The sequence below is a fragment of the Psittacula echo genome (assembly GCF_963264785.1).
Source record: "Psittacula echo genome assembly, chromosome: 4".
Taxonomy (NCBI): domain Eukaryota; kingdom Metazoa; phylum Chordata; class Aves; order Psittaciformes; family Psittacidae; genus Psittacula; species Psittacula echo.
In genome coordinates, this window is record NC_137738.1 from 103,240,518 (window position 1) to 103,252,589 (window position 12,072).

At 44.7% G+C, this 12,072-nt stretch overlaps 1 protein-coding gene across 1 annotated transcript; it reads left to right on the forward strand.

Annotated features, from left to right (window-relative positions):
• The first annotated feature begins 53 nt into the window (after positions 1 to 53).
• On the forward strand, positions 54 to 12,020 carry PLA2G7 (phospholipase A2 group VII). Its single transcript, XM_080616613.1, has 11 exons — positions 54 to 744; positions 908 to 1,032; positions 3,168 to 3,318; positions 3,931 to 4,024; positions 5,264 to 5,332; positions 6,104 to 6,251; positions 7,665 to 7,778; positions 8,070 to 8,161; positions 8,614 to 8,787; positions 9,879 to 10,027; positions 10,904 to 12,020. Exons 1-11 carry the CDS (start codon positions 678 to 680, stop codon positions 11,005 to 11,007), a joined length of 1,287 nt encoding a protein of 428 aa, XP_080472739.1. The 5' UTR covers positions 54 to 677; the 3' UTR covers positions 11,008 to 12,020.
• Positions 12,021 to 12,072: the final 52 nt, after the last annotated feature.

Genomic DNA, 12,072 nt, shown 5'->3' on the forward strand with positions numbered 1-12,072 from the left:
GGAGGAGCGGCCGCACTCCGCCCGCCGCGGCCCCTCCCCGTCCGCCCCGGAGGGCCTAGGGTCTGGCCGGGCTTCTCTGTCGGTGGGGATATGGTTCGCGGTCTGGGATACACCGTGCCGGGGCTGCCGCTGCCACCGGGAGAAGGAAAAGAGGCTGGTCAGAGCCGCGGCGGTTGCCGGAGCAGGGGGGCTGCTGCCTAGGGAGGGATGCGGCTGCTCCCCGCTGCTCTCTGCTGGTCCCCAGGGCGGGCCTGGCTCCGAGGGCTCACCCCCAGTACGGGCCGGCTTCCCGACAGCGTCCCCTGCACGGACAGGCCGTTTCTTTCCAGTGATCGGATCCAGCCCTCATCATCCCTCTTGAGGAATGCCCCCGGCCCTCGGTTTTCTCCGTGACATCCTTCTACCCCGCTGCGTAGGCTTGTTTTGCTCACCGAGGAGCTGAGAAATCTTCGCTCTCTGCCGGTCTGACTAGGAGGAGCAGCTCCATGTCGTAGCCTGGTGGGAAGGGAACTGCCTTCTCAACTGAAACTTGCTTGCTCTTGAGCTTGATCTTCCCTCTGCGTGCGCAAGAAGTGAGGCTGCTGCTGCTGCTGCCCCGCACCGCAGCTGCTCGGCCTCCTGAGTGTTGCCACAGCGCCCACAGCCAAAGGATTCCTCCCTGCCTTTCTGTTCAGTGCATGGTGTTCTCTGATCCTTGGGATTCAGGATACTGCTCCAACGGAGCCCCCCAAAGGAGCGTGTCAGGTTGGTGACTCGGGATTTCAGATCTCTGATTCTCATGAGCAGGTTCTTGTATCAGCTCAACCTTGAATTTTCTGCATCTTCAACATGCTGCATTTTTGTCAGGGTAGGTGATCTGTCACACAGGACGTTGCAGTCTCTTGATTTGCTTTGTGTTTTTCCCCAGGTTTGTCAGTGAATGCACCAATGGAACCGGGGAGCAGCAGCGCTGAGAAGTTTTATAGGATCCCTAAAGGAAAGGGACCACACTCGGTTGGATGCACAGACCTGATGACAGAAAATGCAGTTGAGGTAAAGCTCTCGGTACTTCCTTCTTAGGATTAAAGCCACAGTGTTAGTGAAATGACTTGCTATAGTTGTACAGATGAATCAAACAGAAGGTCTTGTCTGTGTGCAGGAACGCTCCATGGCACACACTCAGAGCTGAGCTTCCTATCCTCTTTGTCCCAGTGTAGCATGTGTACTGGGCCTTTACCAGATGGATGTAAACTACAAGTGTCCCCTATAGCTACTCCCTCCCTCCTTCCTAACATCCTTGCCTTCCTGGCTTCTCTAGGCAAGATAATGCTGACCAGCTTGTGTCCTCCTGTGACCCATGGGGTTCTTTGCATCCATCCCACTGCTCCTTTCTGCTTTGGCTGCTGCAGGGACTCCACATGCAGTCTCCGAGACTGTAGCTGTTTTCTCATCACAAAGATCCCAACAGGGTTTGGCAGGGCTGGGTGATGAGGGTAGGCAGTGTTTCAGCCACAGGGTAAAGCATGAGATGTCTTCCTAAGGTTTTATCTATCTGTAAAAGAACAGGATGTCAATTCTGTAAGTGGTTAGTACAGAGAGAAGCCACGGTAAGGAGATGGGGACAGAAAATAGGCAGCTAATGAGGTCACTTGTGGGTTTCCATTTCAAATTCTGTTACTTTTTAATTCTCCCATGAGAATGTGCCTGCATTTACACTGTGGTTTTATTCCTCAGGCTAGCCAGGTATAGTGGAACTCGTGATCAGTCTGTAGTGGTTATTCATATGTTTTTCTTTACTGAGCTTACTCCATACTAGTATAAAATAAGCAAGCAATTAGTTTCTCTTTGCAATCAGCCTGTGTGTTTTTCTGAGCTAAGCAATCTGTATAATTACAGTTCTCTCAGGTATAGGTAATGAACCTCTTCCCCTTTCTGGTATGCAGTTAGTCACCTGGGGAAGTTCACTGGAATCATTCTGGGATCAAATTAATATCACTTCCAGTACGGATGAAGATGATTTCTTCTGTAATGGTCTTTATGTCAAAGCTTGATTTAAGTTTGATGACTAAATAGAATCAACCTTCATTAAACAAGTTTTTGGTGCATCTTATGTATGAAGCCGATAAAGTAGCGTTCAAGAAACCAGAGTTTGTTCCAAAGCTCATGTTCTTTTTGTCCCTAGACTTAACTTGTTAAAACAAAAGTACAGTTTCAGCAAGACAGGGAATTTGAATAGTGTCACAAGTTTCCTTGCAAACCGAGAAGTAAGAATACAAGTTACACAAAGCTTATCTGCCAGGAGGTCTGCTCTAAGGTGTGCCATGGTACAGTGCTGCTGTCTGCGTAGAAGGAATCTTGGCAAGGGGCTATGGAGGATCTGTGTAAACGTGGAAAGCTTGGGTGGTTTCCTGGAAGACCTGGAGTGCAGACAGTAAAAGAAGATCCAAACTGGTAAGAAACAGAGGCAGTTAAAACACAGGTTAACAAAGTTGTGTTTAGAAAGATGAACCACTGCAGACTTGTAAACATCTGGATGAGGAGGAAGAACAATACATTGCACTCCTTTGCTGTGCAGCTGCCGAAGACCTTTTTTGACTGCCTTTTGCTCAGCTGAGGCAGCCATACTATAGCCACATTGAGATCATGCCCATGACTCTGCCCACATCTTCTCTGCTGGACCACGTGTCCAGAAATGAGTCTCAGGGTAAAATTTGTCTTGCTAACCTAGAGGAAAGGTGTATTTCTAGGAGGGTTCTTTTTTTCCCCAGTTATCAAGCTGAATTGTGTCAGTAACAGCTGGAAGGGTGAAGGGAAGAGTCACCCCTGTTAAACTGATCAAACTGCAGCATTGTGCCATTCCCTGAAGGGGAGGCATAGTGAGGAACACAGAAAAAATGATCCAGCAGTATGCAGAAATGGAGCAAATAGGTAGTGTTTGTAATGCTTAACTTCATGAAATGGAGCATTATGAACTAGCCATAGGATAACCTAGAGAAGGTGATGTATATCTTTGCCTGGATGCCAACAGTTGTGCTACTTTAAATTCATTGCAGGAACAGAAAGATAGTGACCCAGGATTGGCATCAAAGCGTATCTAGGATAACCATTTTCTTATGAGTTAATTCTCTTGAGCTGTCATTCTTGTATCTGAAGCCCTTGGCAAAAATGTTTCTGCTTTTTCTTCACAGGGAAGCTTCTTGCGCCTATATTATCCATCATACAGTGCCACAGATAATGAAGAGGCACCATGGATTCCAGATAAAGAATACTATCAGGGACTCTCTGACTTCCTTAACATGTATCGAGTTGTAGGAGAAAGGCTTTTCCAGTACTACGTTGGTAAGACTGGTTCTGGTTTTATTCCTTGACTAGTGCAAGGGCACGAGCTCTGTACACTCAGTTGTCACCTCAGTGCTCCATGAGCCCTCTGTTACTGCTGCAGGACTGAAAAACAGCTTTTCTCAAAGAAGTGTGTTTGTTTGGGATGGGTTTATGTAGTGAGGCTTAATGCTGAACGTGACCCAGTTCTCAGGCAGATCTGCAGTGTCTGGCTGCTCTGAGTAGGAATGGCTGGGCAGTTTACTCTAGGAAGAGCTTGGATAAGCTGCACCTATGTGTTGTTATTTAAATCCCACAGGAAAATGTGTAGATATACAAAGGTCAGATAGATCCTAAGGTCTGAATACAAGCTAGACTTGGATGTGTGCCTATCCCTATAAATCTTTTTTCATAGGGTTTAAGAGATATGTAGGGCTTGTGCTAGGCTGTGGATGGGAGGAGGAGAAGAAAGTAACTTCTTTTCCCGAGTAGAAAGTGTTTTCAGAGTCAGATCTATCTTTGTCTTCTGTATTGTAAGGATGAGATTTGGTACCTTATCTTTAGATAAGAAATAAGCAGTCACCAGATTCTCTGCTTTCAGTAATAATGACATATGCTTCAATTTTTATCTAGGTTCAGTGACCTGTCCTGCAAAGTCAAATGCTGCTTTTAAGCTGGGAGAAAAATACCCACTCCTCATTTTTTCCCATGGACTTGGAGCTTTTCGGTAATTCCGCAGATTGCTGACAAATTATTTTTGTTGTCTATGTAGACAGCAGCCTCCAAGAATGGTTCTGAACAGATTTTCAGTAGGGGGGTGAGATCTCTGTGGTGTTGAAAAAGATAGGAACAGGCTGCTGTGTATCAGTACCCTTCCACTGAAATCAACATCAGTAAATAAAAGCAGGGTTGGTGTACTTGTTTGTATTTTCCCTGTGTATTTTAGGGGTGAAGGTATTTCCTAATCCATGAGCATGTGTGAAGATTAACTAGTTGATTTTTGGACAGCTCTTTGAAGATGTAAATTGTGATATTGTTGTTAGTCGATGAGAAAATGAACATGAGCCGGCTTCAGTGTGCGCTCGCAGCCCAGAAAGCCAACTGTATCCTGGGCTGCATCAAAGGGAACGTGACCAGCAGGTCAAAGGAGGTGATCTTGCCCTTCTGCTCTGCTCTCGTGAGACCTCACTTGGAGTATTGTGTGCAGTTCTGGTGTCCTCAACATAAAAAGGACATGGAACTGTTGGAACAAGTCCAGAGGAGGGCCACGAGGATGATCAGGGGAGTGGAGCACCTCCCGTATGGAGACAGGCTGAGAAAGTTGGGGCTGTTCAGCCTGGAGAAGAGAAGGCTGCGTGGAGACCTCATAGCATCCTTCCAGTATCTGAAGGGGGCCTATAAGGATGCTGGAGAGGGACTCTTCATCAGGGACTGTAGTGACAGGACAAGGGGTAATGGGTTCAAACTTAAACAGGGGAAGTTTAGATTGGATCTAAGGAAGAAATTCTTTACTGAGAGGGTGGTGAGGCACTGGAATGGGTTGCCCAGGGAAGCTGTGAATGCTCCATCCTTGGCGGTGTTGAAGGCCAGGTTGGATGAGGCCTTGGGTGACATGGTTTAGTGTGGGGTGTCCCTGCCCATGACAGGGGGGTTGGAACTAGATGATCTCAAGGTCCTTTCCAACCCTAACTATTCTATGATTCTATGATTCTATATGTGCTACTTGTTTAAAATCATTAGCATTTTTTCTTCTGAATAGATAGTAAAACAGTAACAGGGTTTTGTGAAAAGGCTTTGGTGCCTGGCATACAAAAGCCTGCTCTACTGGCTAGCAAATTCAAACAGAAGAAATAGTAAACCTATGTATGTGAACCACACATACATAGTGTGGTCAATGTTTAAAGAGCAGTCTAACTGAAATAATGACCTATGCACATGTCTCACCAGGATGTGGTTTTGATTGCAGGACCATCTATTCTGCTATTTGCATAGAGATGGCTTCTCAAGGCTTTGTAGTGGCTGCTGTGGAGCACAGGTGCGTATACTGCACGTTCCTGAGTTCTGATGGAAAGAACCTTTCTCACATTAAATAAGTTATAAAGAAGAACTTACTTACATTCTTCAGCCCTGTCACCCTCCTCACACGCTATTCCTCTTCACCCCCTCTGTTTCTCAGCTTAACTCTTTATCTAAGCAAAGGGGAGGTTTAGATTGGATATTAGGAAAAGTTTCTTCACCATAAGGGTGCTCAGATATTGGAACAGGCTACCCAGCACAGTTGTGGAATCACTGTCCTGGTAAGTGTTCAAAAAAACATGTAGATGAGGCCCTTAGTGACAGGTTTAGTGATGGACTTGGACTCTGGGATAAAGGTTGGACTTGATCTTAAAGGTGTTTTCCAACCTAGTTGATTCTAAAGGGGATTTGCTCAGATAAGCCCTTGAATGAGAAGAATGAGATGTCATTTATCATTCTTCAGGCAATCTGTTTTTCTCTCTCTGCTAGAACCTGGATAATAACTTCCTTGGGTGGCATGGTTTAGTGTGAGGTGTCCCTGCCCATGGCAGGGGGGTTGGAACTAGATGATCTTAAGGTTCTTTCCAACCCTAACTATTCTATGATTCTATAATATGAAGAAAGCAGGAGTTTTGGTGGGGTTAATGCATTATTTAGAAAGTCTGTCTACGCTCAGTTGCGATTGCAGCAGCATTGGTTGGTAGCTGAATCTCTTGAGATAGTGAAATTTAAAACTTCTGCCAACTTCATTTCAAACATCCCCAGAAATAACCTTACGTTGATATTACAGAGATGAATCTGCTTCAGCAACATATTATTGTAAAAAAAAGTCCATTTCTGAACCACAGGAAGAGTCTACGTCAGGCCTGGAGAAGGAGTGGATCTACTACAGGAAACTAAAAACTGGAGAGGAAGAGCGTTGTGTGCGCCATAAGCAGGTACTCATCCTAAGTCTGGGCTCTAGGAAGTGAGGCAGGAGTGGTATGTTGAGGGCTAACCAGCAGACTCTTTCCCTTTGACTATGTCTGCAGTCTTTTGCTATGACTCAGGGCATATGCAAAAATACACCATGTCCTGTGTCCCTGAAGATGGGAAAGCCAACAACAGCTTTCTTCAGAGCATAAACTGCTTCCTCAACAAAGCTTTCTCTTGAAGTTGCACTGTTGAGCGTAGTCAGCTGTTTTCACCCCAGGTTCCAGTCAACTTTCTGTTTCTTCTCTGTGTGTTCACACTTTTGCTGCCCAGCCCGACCTTTAAGGGACACAGAATTCATTTCAAATGTTTGTGTAGCCTTAGGCTTGCTTTAGCTTTTGTTTACTGTTGGATAGCAAGATGAATCATGTTTGCTTCATCATCTTCAACACACTTTAATGTGGTTTATAGCAATGTAGACAATGCAGACTTCCTGGTGATAAGCAGCATCTGTACTAGATGTGATAATGGTCATACTTGACTTGACCTTTAAAATAATGGGAGTGTTTTCTTCCCACTAAGGCAGACTCAGCCAGGGAGGTGTTTGTCTCCCTGGGCCATGCAGACAGCAGTACAAGAGTCATTTCCTGTGCGCGTACAACATCCTACTTACAAGTCTAAATGCATAGTGTCTGAGCTTGCAAATAACCTCCAGAAGCTGTTGCCTGCGAATTTCAGTAATGGATAAGTCAGGAGATTGAGATTTATTTGAAATTCAGTGATGCACACATCTTGCTGCTGCCTACACACTGCAGTTCCCAAGGACAGCACTGTTCTCTGGCTGCTTTTGAAGCTTTTCTTTTACTGATATACTGAAGTCAAAACCACTTCTTATTCTGAACAGTGAGAACCTTTATTTGCAACATCTTTGTACAGTTTTCAAGAATGTGTATATACATATATACAAGAAGACTGGCTTCTTGAGTGTTTCTGGCTTATCCAGTGTAAAGACAGTTTCAGGGGTGTTGTGCAGGTGAGGCAAGTGATGTATTGACATTTGCTCATCAAAGTGAGCACGAGGAGGAGTAGCGAGTCAGCATTCCTTGTAGTTGTGTAACTTAAGCTTTTGCACACCCCAGCAACCCCTTCTCTGGGTAGCGACAGGATGAAGCATTGGAGGTCTTGGCACTTGGATATACATGTGCATGTAGATCCTCCATGTGCAGGGGATCTACACAAGAGCTTCAACTCTTTGGACCTCCGAAAGTCAGTTGTTGATCAGACATCACAGTTCCATTCTGCAGTTCAGAATAGTCCTTACAGTATCAGACACAAAACGTAGGGGAAAATCAGACAGTCTTGTTTCCAAAGCCCTGCAAGCCTAGTGGTTGTCTGAAAATTCCTTCCACTGCTCTGTCCCAACTTCTCTTTCTCCCCAGGTGCAGCAGAGAGCACAGGAGTGTATCAAAGCTCTCAATCTCATTCTTAAAATCAATTCAGGAGAGGAAGTAACAAATGTGCTAAATTCAAACTTTGACTGGAATAGCCTAAAGGTGAGTGAAGGGCTGTGGCTGCATCTTGTTAAACACCTAATACTCCTTCTGGTTTCCCTCTTCCATTTCTAAACTGGTGCCTTTAAACTATTCTGAAGATCACATTGTAGATCTGTGAAAATATTCTCAGGTAGATAGATAGCAATGGAGCTGAAATAATACTTTTCCTACTTCAGTAGGATCTATTGCCTAAAAAATTATTCCATTAAAACAAAAACAAAACAAAAAAAAAACCAGAAAACAGAAGTTTGGGAAAGAAAGTCTCTTACAGCACCTGGATTTTTTTGACAGGATTCTGTTGATACTAGCAGAATAGCTGTGATGGGACACTCTTTTGGTGGTGCTACAGTTATTGAGAGTCTCAGCAAAGAAATAAGATTCAGGTAAGTATGCAAAACAAGGCAAGAGACATTTGGCACTTAAGAGGTCTGGAGCAGGGGACCTTGCCTAAGATCCCCCAGCTGCTGATTAGCTCTTGAAGAAGAGGCTTGTTTGGCATGTCTTGTTTTCTCAAGTTGTGCTTCTTTCAACCATGGGGATGTGGTGGAACACAATAGCTGTATCATATTGAATCATGTACCATGATACTGTGGCACCCTGATGAATCTCCTGTGCTGGGCTGCACCTGGCAACGGAGACCATGGATACTGCAAGAATGGATTAATTCTCTTCCCCCAGAGGAGAAATAATTTTGAAACAAAGTGATTCATTCATCTGTTCCCCTGTTCAGTTTTATAGAGCGTTTCTCTGCCATGTCTCCTGCAAATCAAAGCATGCTGAGAACTTCCATACAAAGCTTCCTGCTTCTGTAACAGTACTCAGTTGTTTTTGACAGGTGTGGCATTGCCCTCGATGCGTGGATGCTTCCAGTAGGAGATGACATTTACCAAAACAGTGTCCAGCAACCGCTGCTTTTTATCAACTCTGAAAAATTCCAGTGGGCTGATAACATCTTAAAGATGAAGAAGCTCAGCTCCAATGACACAAACAAGAAAATGATCACTATCAAGTAAGTGTCCAGGATCCATCATTTCTGTGGTGCTTACTCTCTTGTTGAAGATGTTCAGTTACATAAGAGGGATGTGGACCTTTTCGAGCCAGTCCAGAGGAGGCCACGATGATGCTTCAACAGCTGGAGCAGCTCTGCTCTGGAGACAGGCTGAGAGAGCTGGGCTTGTTCAGCCTGGAGAAGAGAAGGCTCCTTAAGAGGAGACCTTAGAGCAGCTTCCTGTGCCTAGAGGGCTGACAGGTAACCTGGAGAGGGACTTTTGTCAAGGGCCTGTAGGGACAGGACAAGGGGAAATGGCTTTAAACTGGCAGAGGGGAGACTGAGGTGAGATTTTAGGCAGAAGTTCTTCCCTGTGAGGGTGCTGAGGCTCTGGCACAGGTTGCCCAGAGAAGCTGTGGCTGCCCCATCCCTGGCAGTGTTCAAGGCCAGGTTGGATGAGGCTTTTCGTAGAAGGTGTCCCTGCCTGTGGCAGGGAGGTTGAAACCAAATGATCTTGAAGGTCCCTTCCAACTCAAAACACTCAATGGTTCTATATAACTGCAGAAGGACAGTCAATACTTTCTCATGGCCCAGGTTTTCACTGCATGTTTAAAATAGATAGCAATATGTCCTCATACTGGAGACAGATACTTCTCAAAGCTGCCAGTAACCGTAAGTTTATGATACCCCAAGGTGTGCGTTCCTGCCCCAGGCCGCAAGTTTTGCTCAAATGTAAATCTGCATTTGAACACTTTAAATAGCCTTCTTGGGTGCATTTACACACTTGCCTCATTAAGGTACTGCGTGCAGCAGAGTTGATGGCTCTATAATTAACTTTATACTCGGAGCAGAGAGACAACTTGAAGTTTTGCCAAGCCCACTTCTGATTGCTGTTGCAGTGACTACAGTAAAACATGTACAAAACTTCTTCCCTTCTGTGGTTAGGGCAGAATTCACTACTCATCTTCCATGCTCATGAGATTAACCTGCTTTATCTTCTGCTAAAAAATACACTATAAGATGTGTGACTGCCTTTGAAGATGCCTGTGCAACCTATGGCATCTTTTAATCAGACATTCTTAAGAGCTTGGGGCTCATTTTTCTGTTTGCAGGGGGTCAGTACATCAGAGCTTTCCCGACTTTACCTTTGTGAGTGGAGGACTTATTGGAAGATTTTTCAAACTAAAAGGAGAAATAGATCCAAATGAAGCTATTGATATAAGCAATCACGCATCATTAGCCTTCCTGCAGAAACATTTGAGTAAGTATCTGTTTACATCCAAGTATGAAGTTAATATTTAATTCCTCTGAGGCTTTCTATATAACTATTCAGTTTAGAACAAGAACAGAAGCAAGCAACTTAACATGAGCCGGCTTCAGTGTGCCCTCGCAGCCCAGAAACCAACCGTACCCTGGGCTGCATCAAGAGGAGTGTGACCAGAAGGTTGAAGGGGGTGATCCTGCCCTTCTGCTCTGCTCTCGTGAGACCTCACTTGGAGTATTGTGTGCAGTTCTGGTGTCCTCAACATAAAAAGGACATGGAACTGTTGGAACAAGTCCAGAGGAGGGCCACGAGGATGATCAGGGGAGTGGAGCACCTCCCGTATGGAGACAGGCTGAGAAAGTTGGGGCTGTTCAGCCTGGAGAAGAGAAGGCTGCGTGGAGACCTCATAGCAGCCTTCCAGTATCTGAAGGGGGGCTATGAGGGATGCTGGGGATGGACTTCATCAGGGACTGTAGTGAGAGGACAAGAGGTGATGGGTTCAAACTTAAACAGGGGAAGTTTAGATTGGATCTAAGGAAGAAATTCTTTACTGAGAAGGTGGTGAGGCACTGGAATGGGTTGCCCAGGGAAGCTGTGAATGCTCCATCCCTGGCGGTGTTGAAGGCCAGGTTGGACGGAGCCTTTGGTGACATGGTTTAGTGGGAGGTGTCCCTGCCCATGACAGGGGGGTTGGAACTGGATGATCTTAAGGTCCTTTCCAACCCTAACTATTCTATGATTCTGTTATTCTTCCCTCCCTAAAACGTCATGCTTCCCCTGCTTTGCCAAGTTGGTTTCATTTTTCTGTGTAGCTTTAAAAAAGCCAATTACTTAAGTCATTGCAACTCAGGCTTTCTTTTCCCCATTTTATAGGTCTTAAGAAAGATTTCGATCAGTGGGATTCTCTTGTGGATGGCATAGGACCCAATGTTATTCCTGGTACCAATATTGACTTACCTCCAGCTGAACCTGAATAAGGAATACAAAGAAGTACTGAAAATGCTGCAGACATCACAACACTAATATTGGCCAGACATTGCTCAGACACGTGGTGACATTGGCCACCTACACAGCTTTTGGGGTGTGGAACAAAAAAAGAAAACAAGAAAAAAGAGATAAGGCATTAGGTTATATTATCTTCAAAATGTAGAGGTTTTAGTTCAAATTAGTCAGTGGGATTCTCTGAAACACTGCAACAGGGTAACTTCTGCTTTGTAGGCAGCCGAGCAGAAATCATTTGATGGTAATTTAAACTCTCTGGTTTTGATTTAGAATCATTTTTGCAGAGAGACAGTTAAGCTCTAAGGAATTCAGCTGAAGTTGCGCTTACCAAGGTTTAAGTCAATCTGCATCCAGCAAACTGTTTTTGCAGTGTAAGAAAAAGAAATCTCTGATTTGTTATTAAACCACTTGGTATTTCAGCTGTGCTCTGACAACAGTAGAAAGTTGGAGCAGGTTTTTGCTCCTCCTAAATCAGAGGGGCAAGCCCTAGTAAAAGCTACAGGAAATAGCTTAATGTAACAGAAGTGTTTGTTCAGACACAGGATTTCTCATATGAGCTCAATCCACTTATATTTATGATCTGTGTTTACTACCGTACTCTGAGGCTGTTTCCATTCCAAAAGCTGCTGAAACAGTCACTCTTCTTGTAGCAACTATAATTCTCCTTAGTCTAGGCTCCAGGCAGTGCCCCTCCTGTTCCTGTCTGAATTACCACTGTCAGTTTCTGTTGTAGGTGAAATTACAGAAGAGATGTTTCACTTTTACCACTCCCTTTAGAAAGGAGTAATTAAGCATTGCTTGATCATCTTGATGTTTCTCTCATGGATGTACTACTCAGACACTCATCTTTGTACAGGTACTCGCTGTCTGTCAGTAGAAGCAGTTGACTGTGTGGTTTGCTAACAAGCTCTGGGTTTTAGAGCAAAACTCCTTGAAGCTGCCACCTGGAAGAGTGACTTCTAAATGAATAAACCTTGCAAAAGGGGGAGTACTTCTAACTGTATCCTATTTGTTTCAAAATCAGGTGACAAAACTGAAGC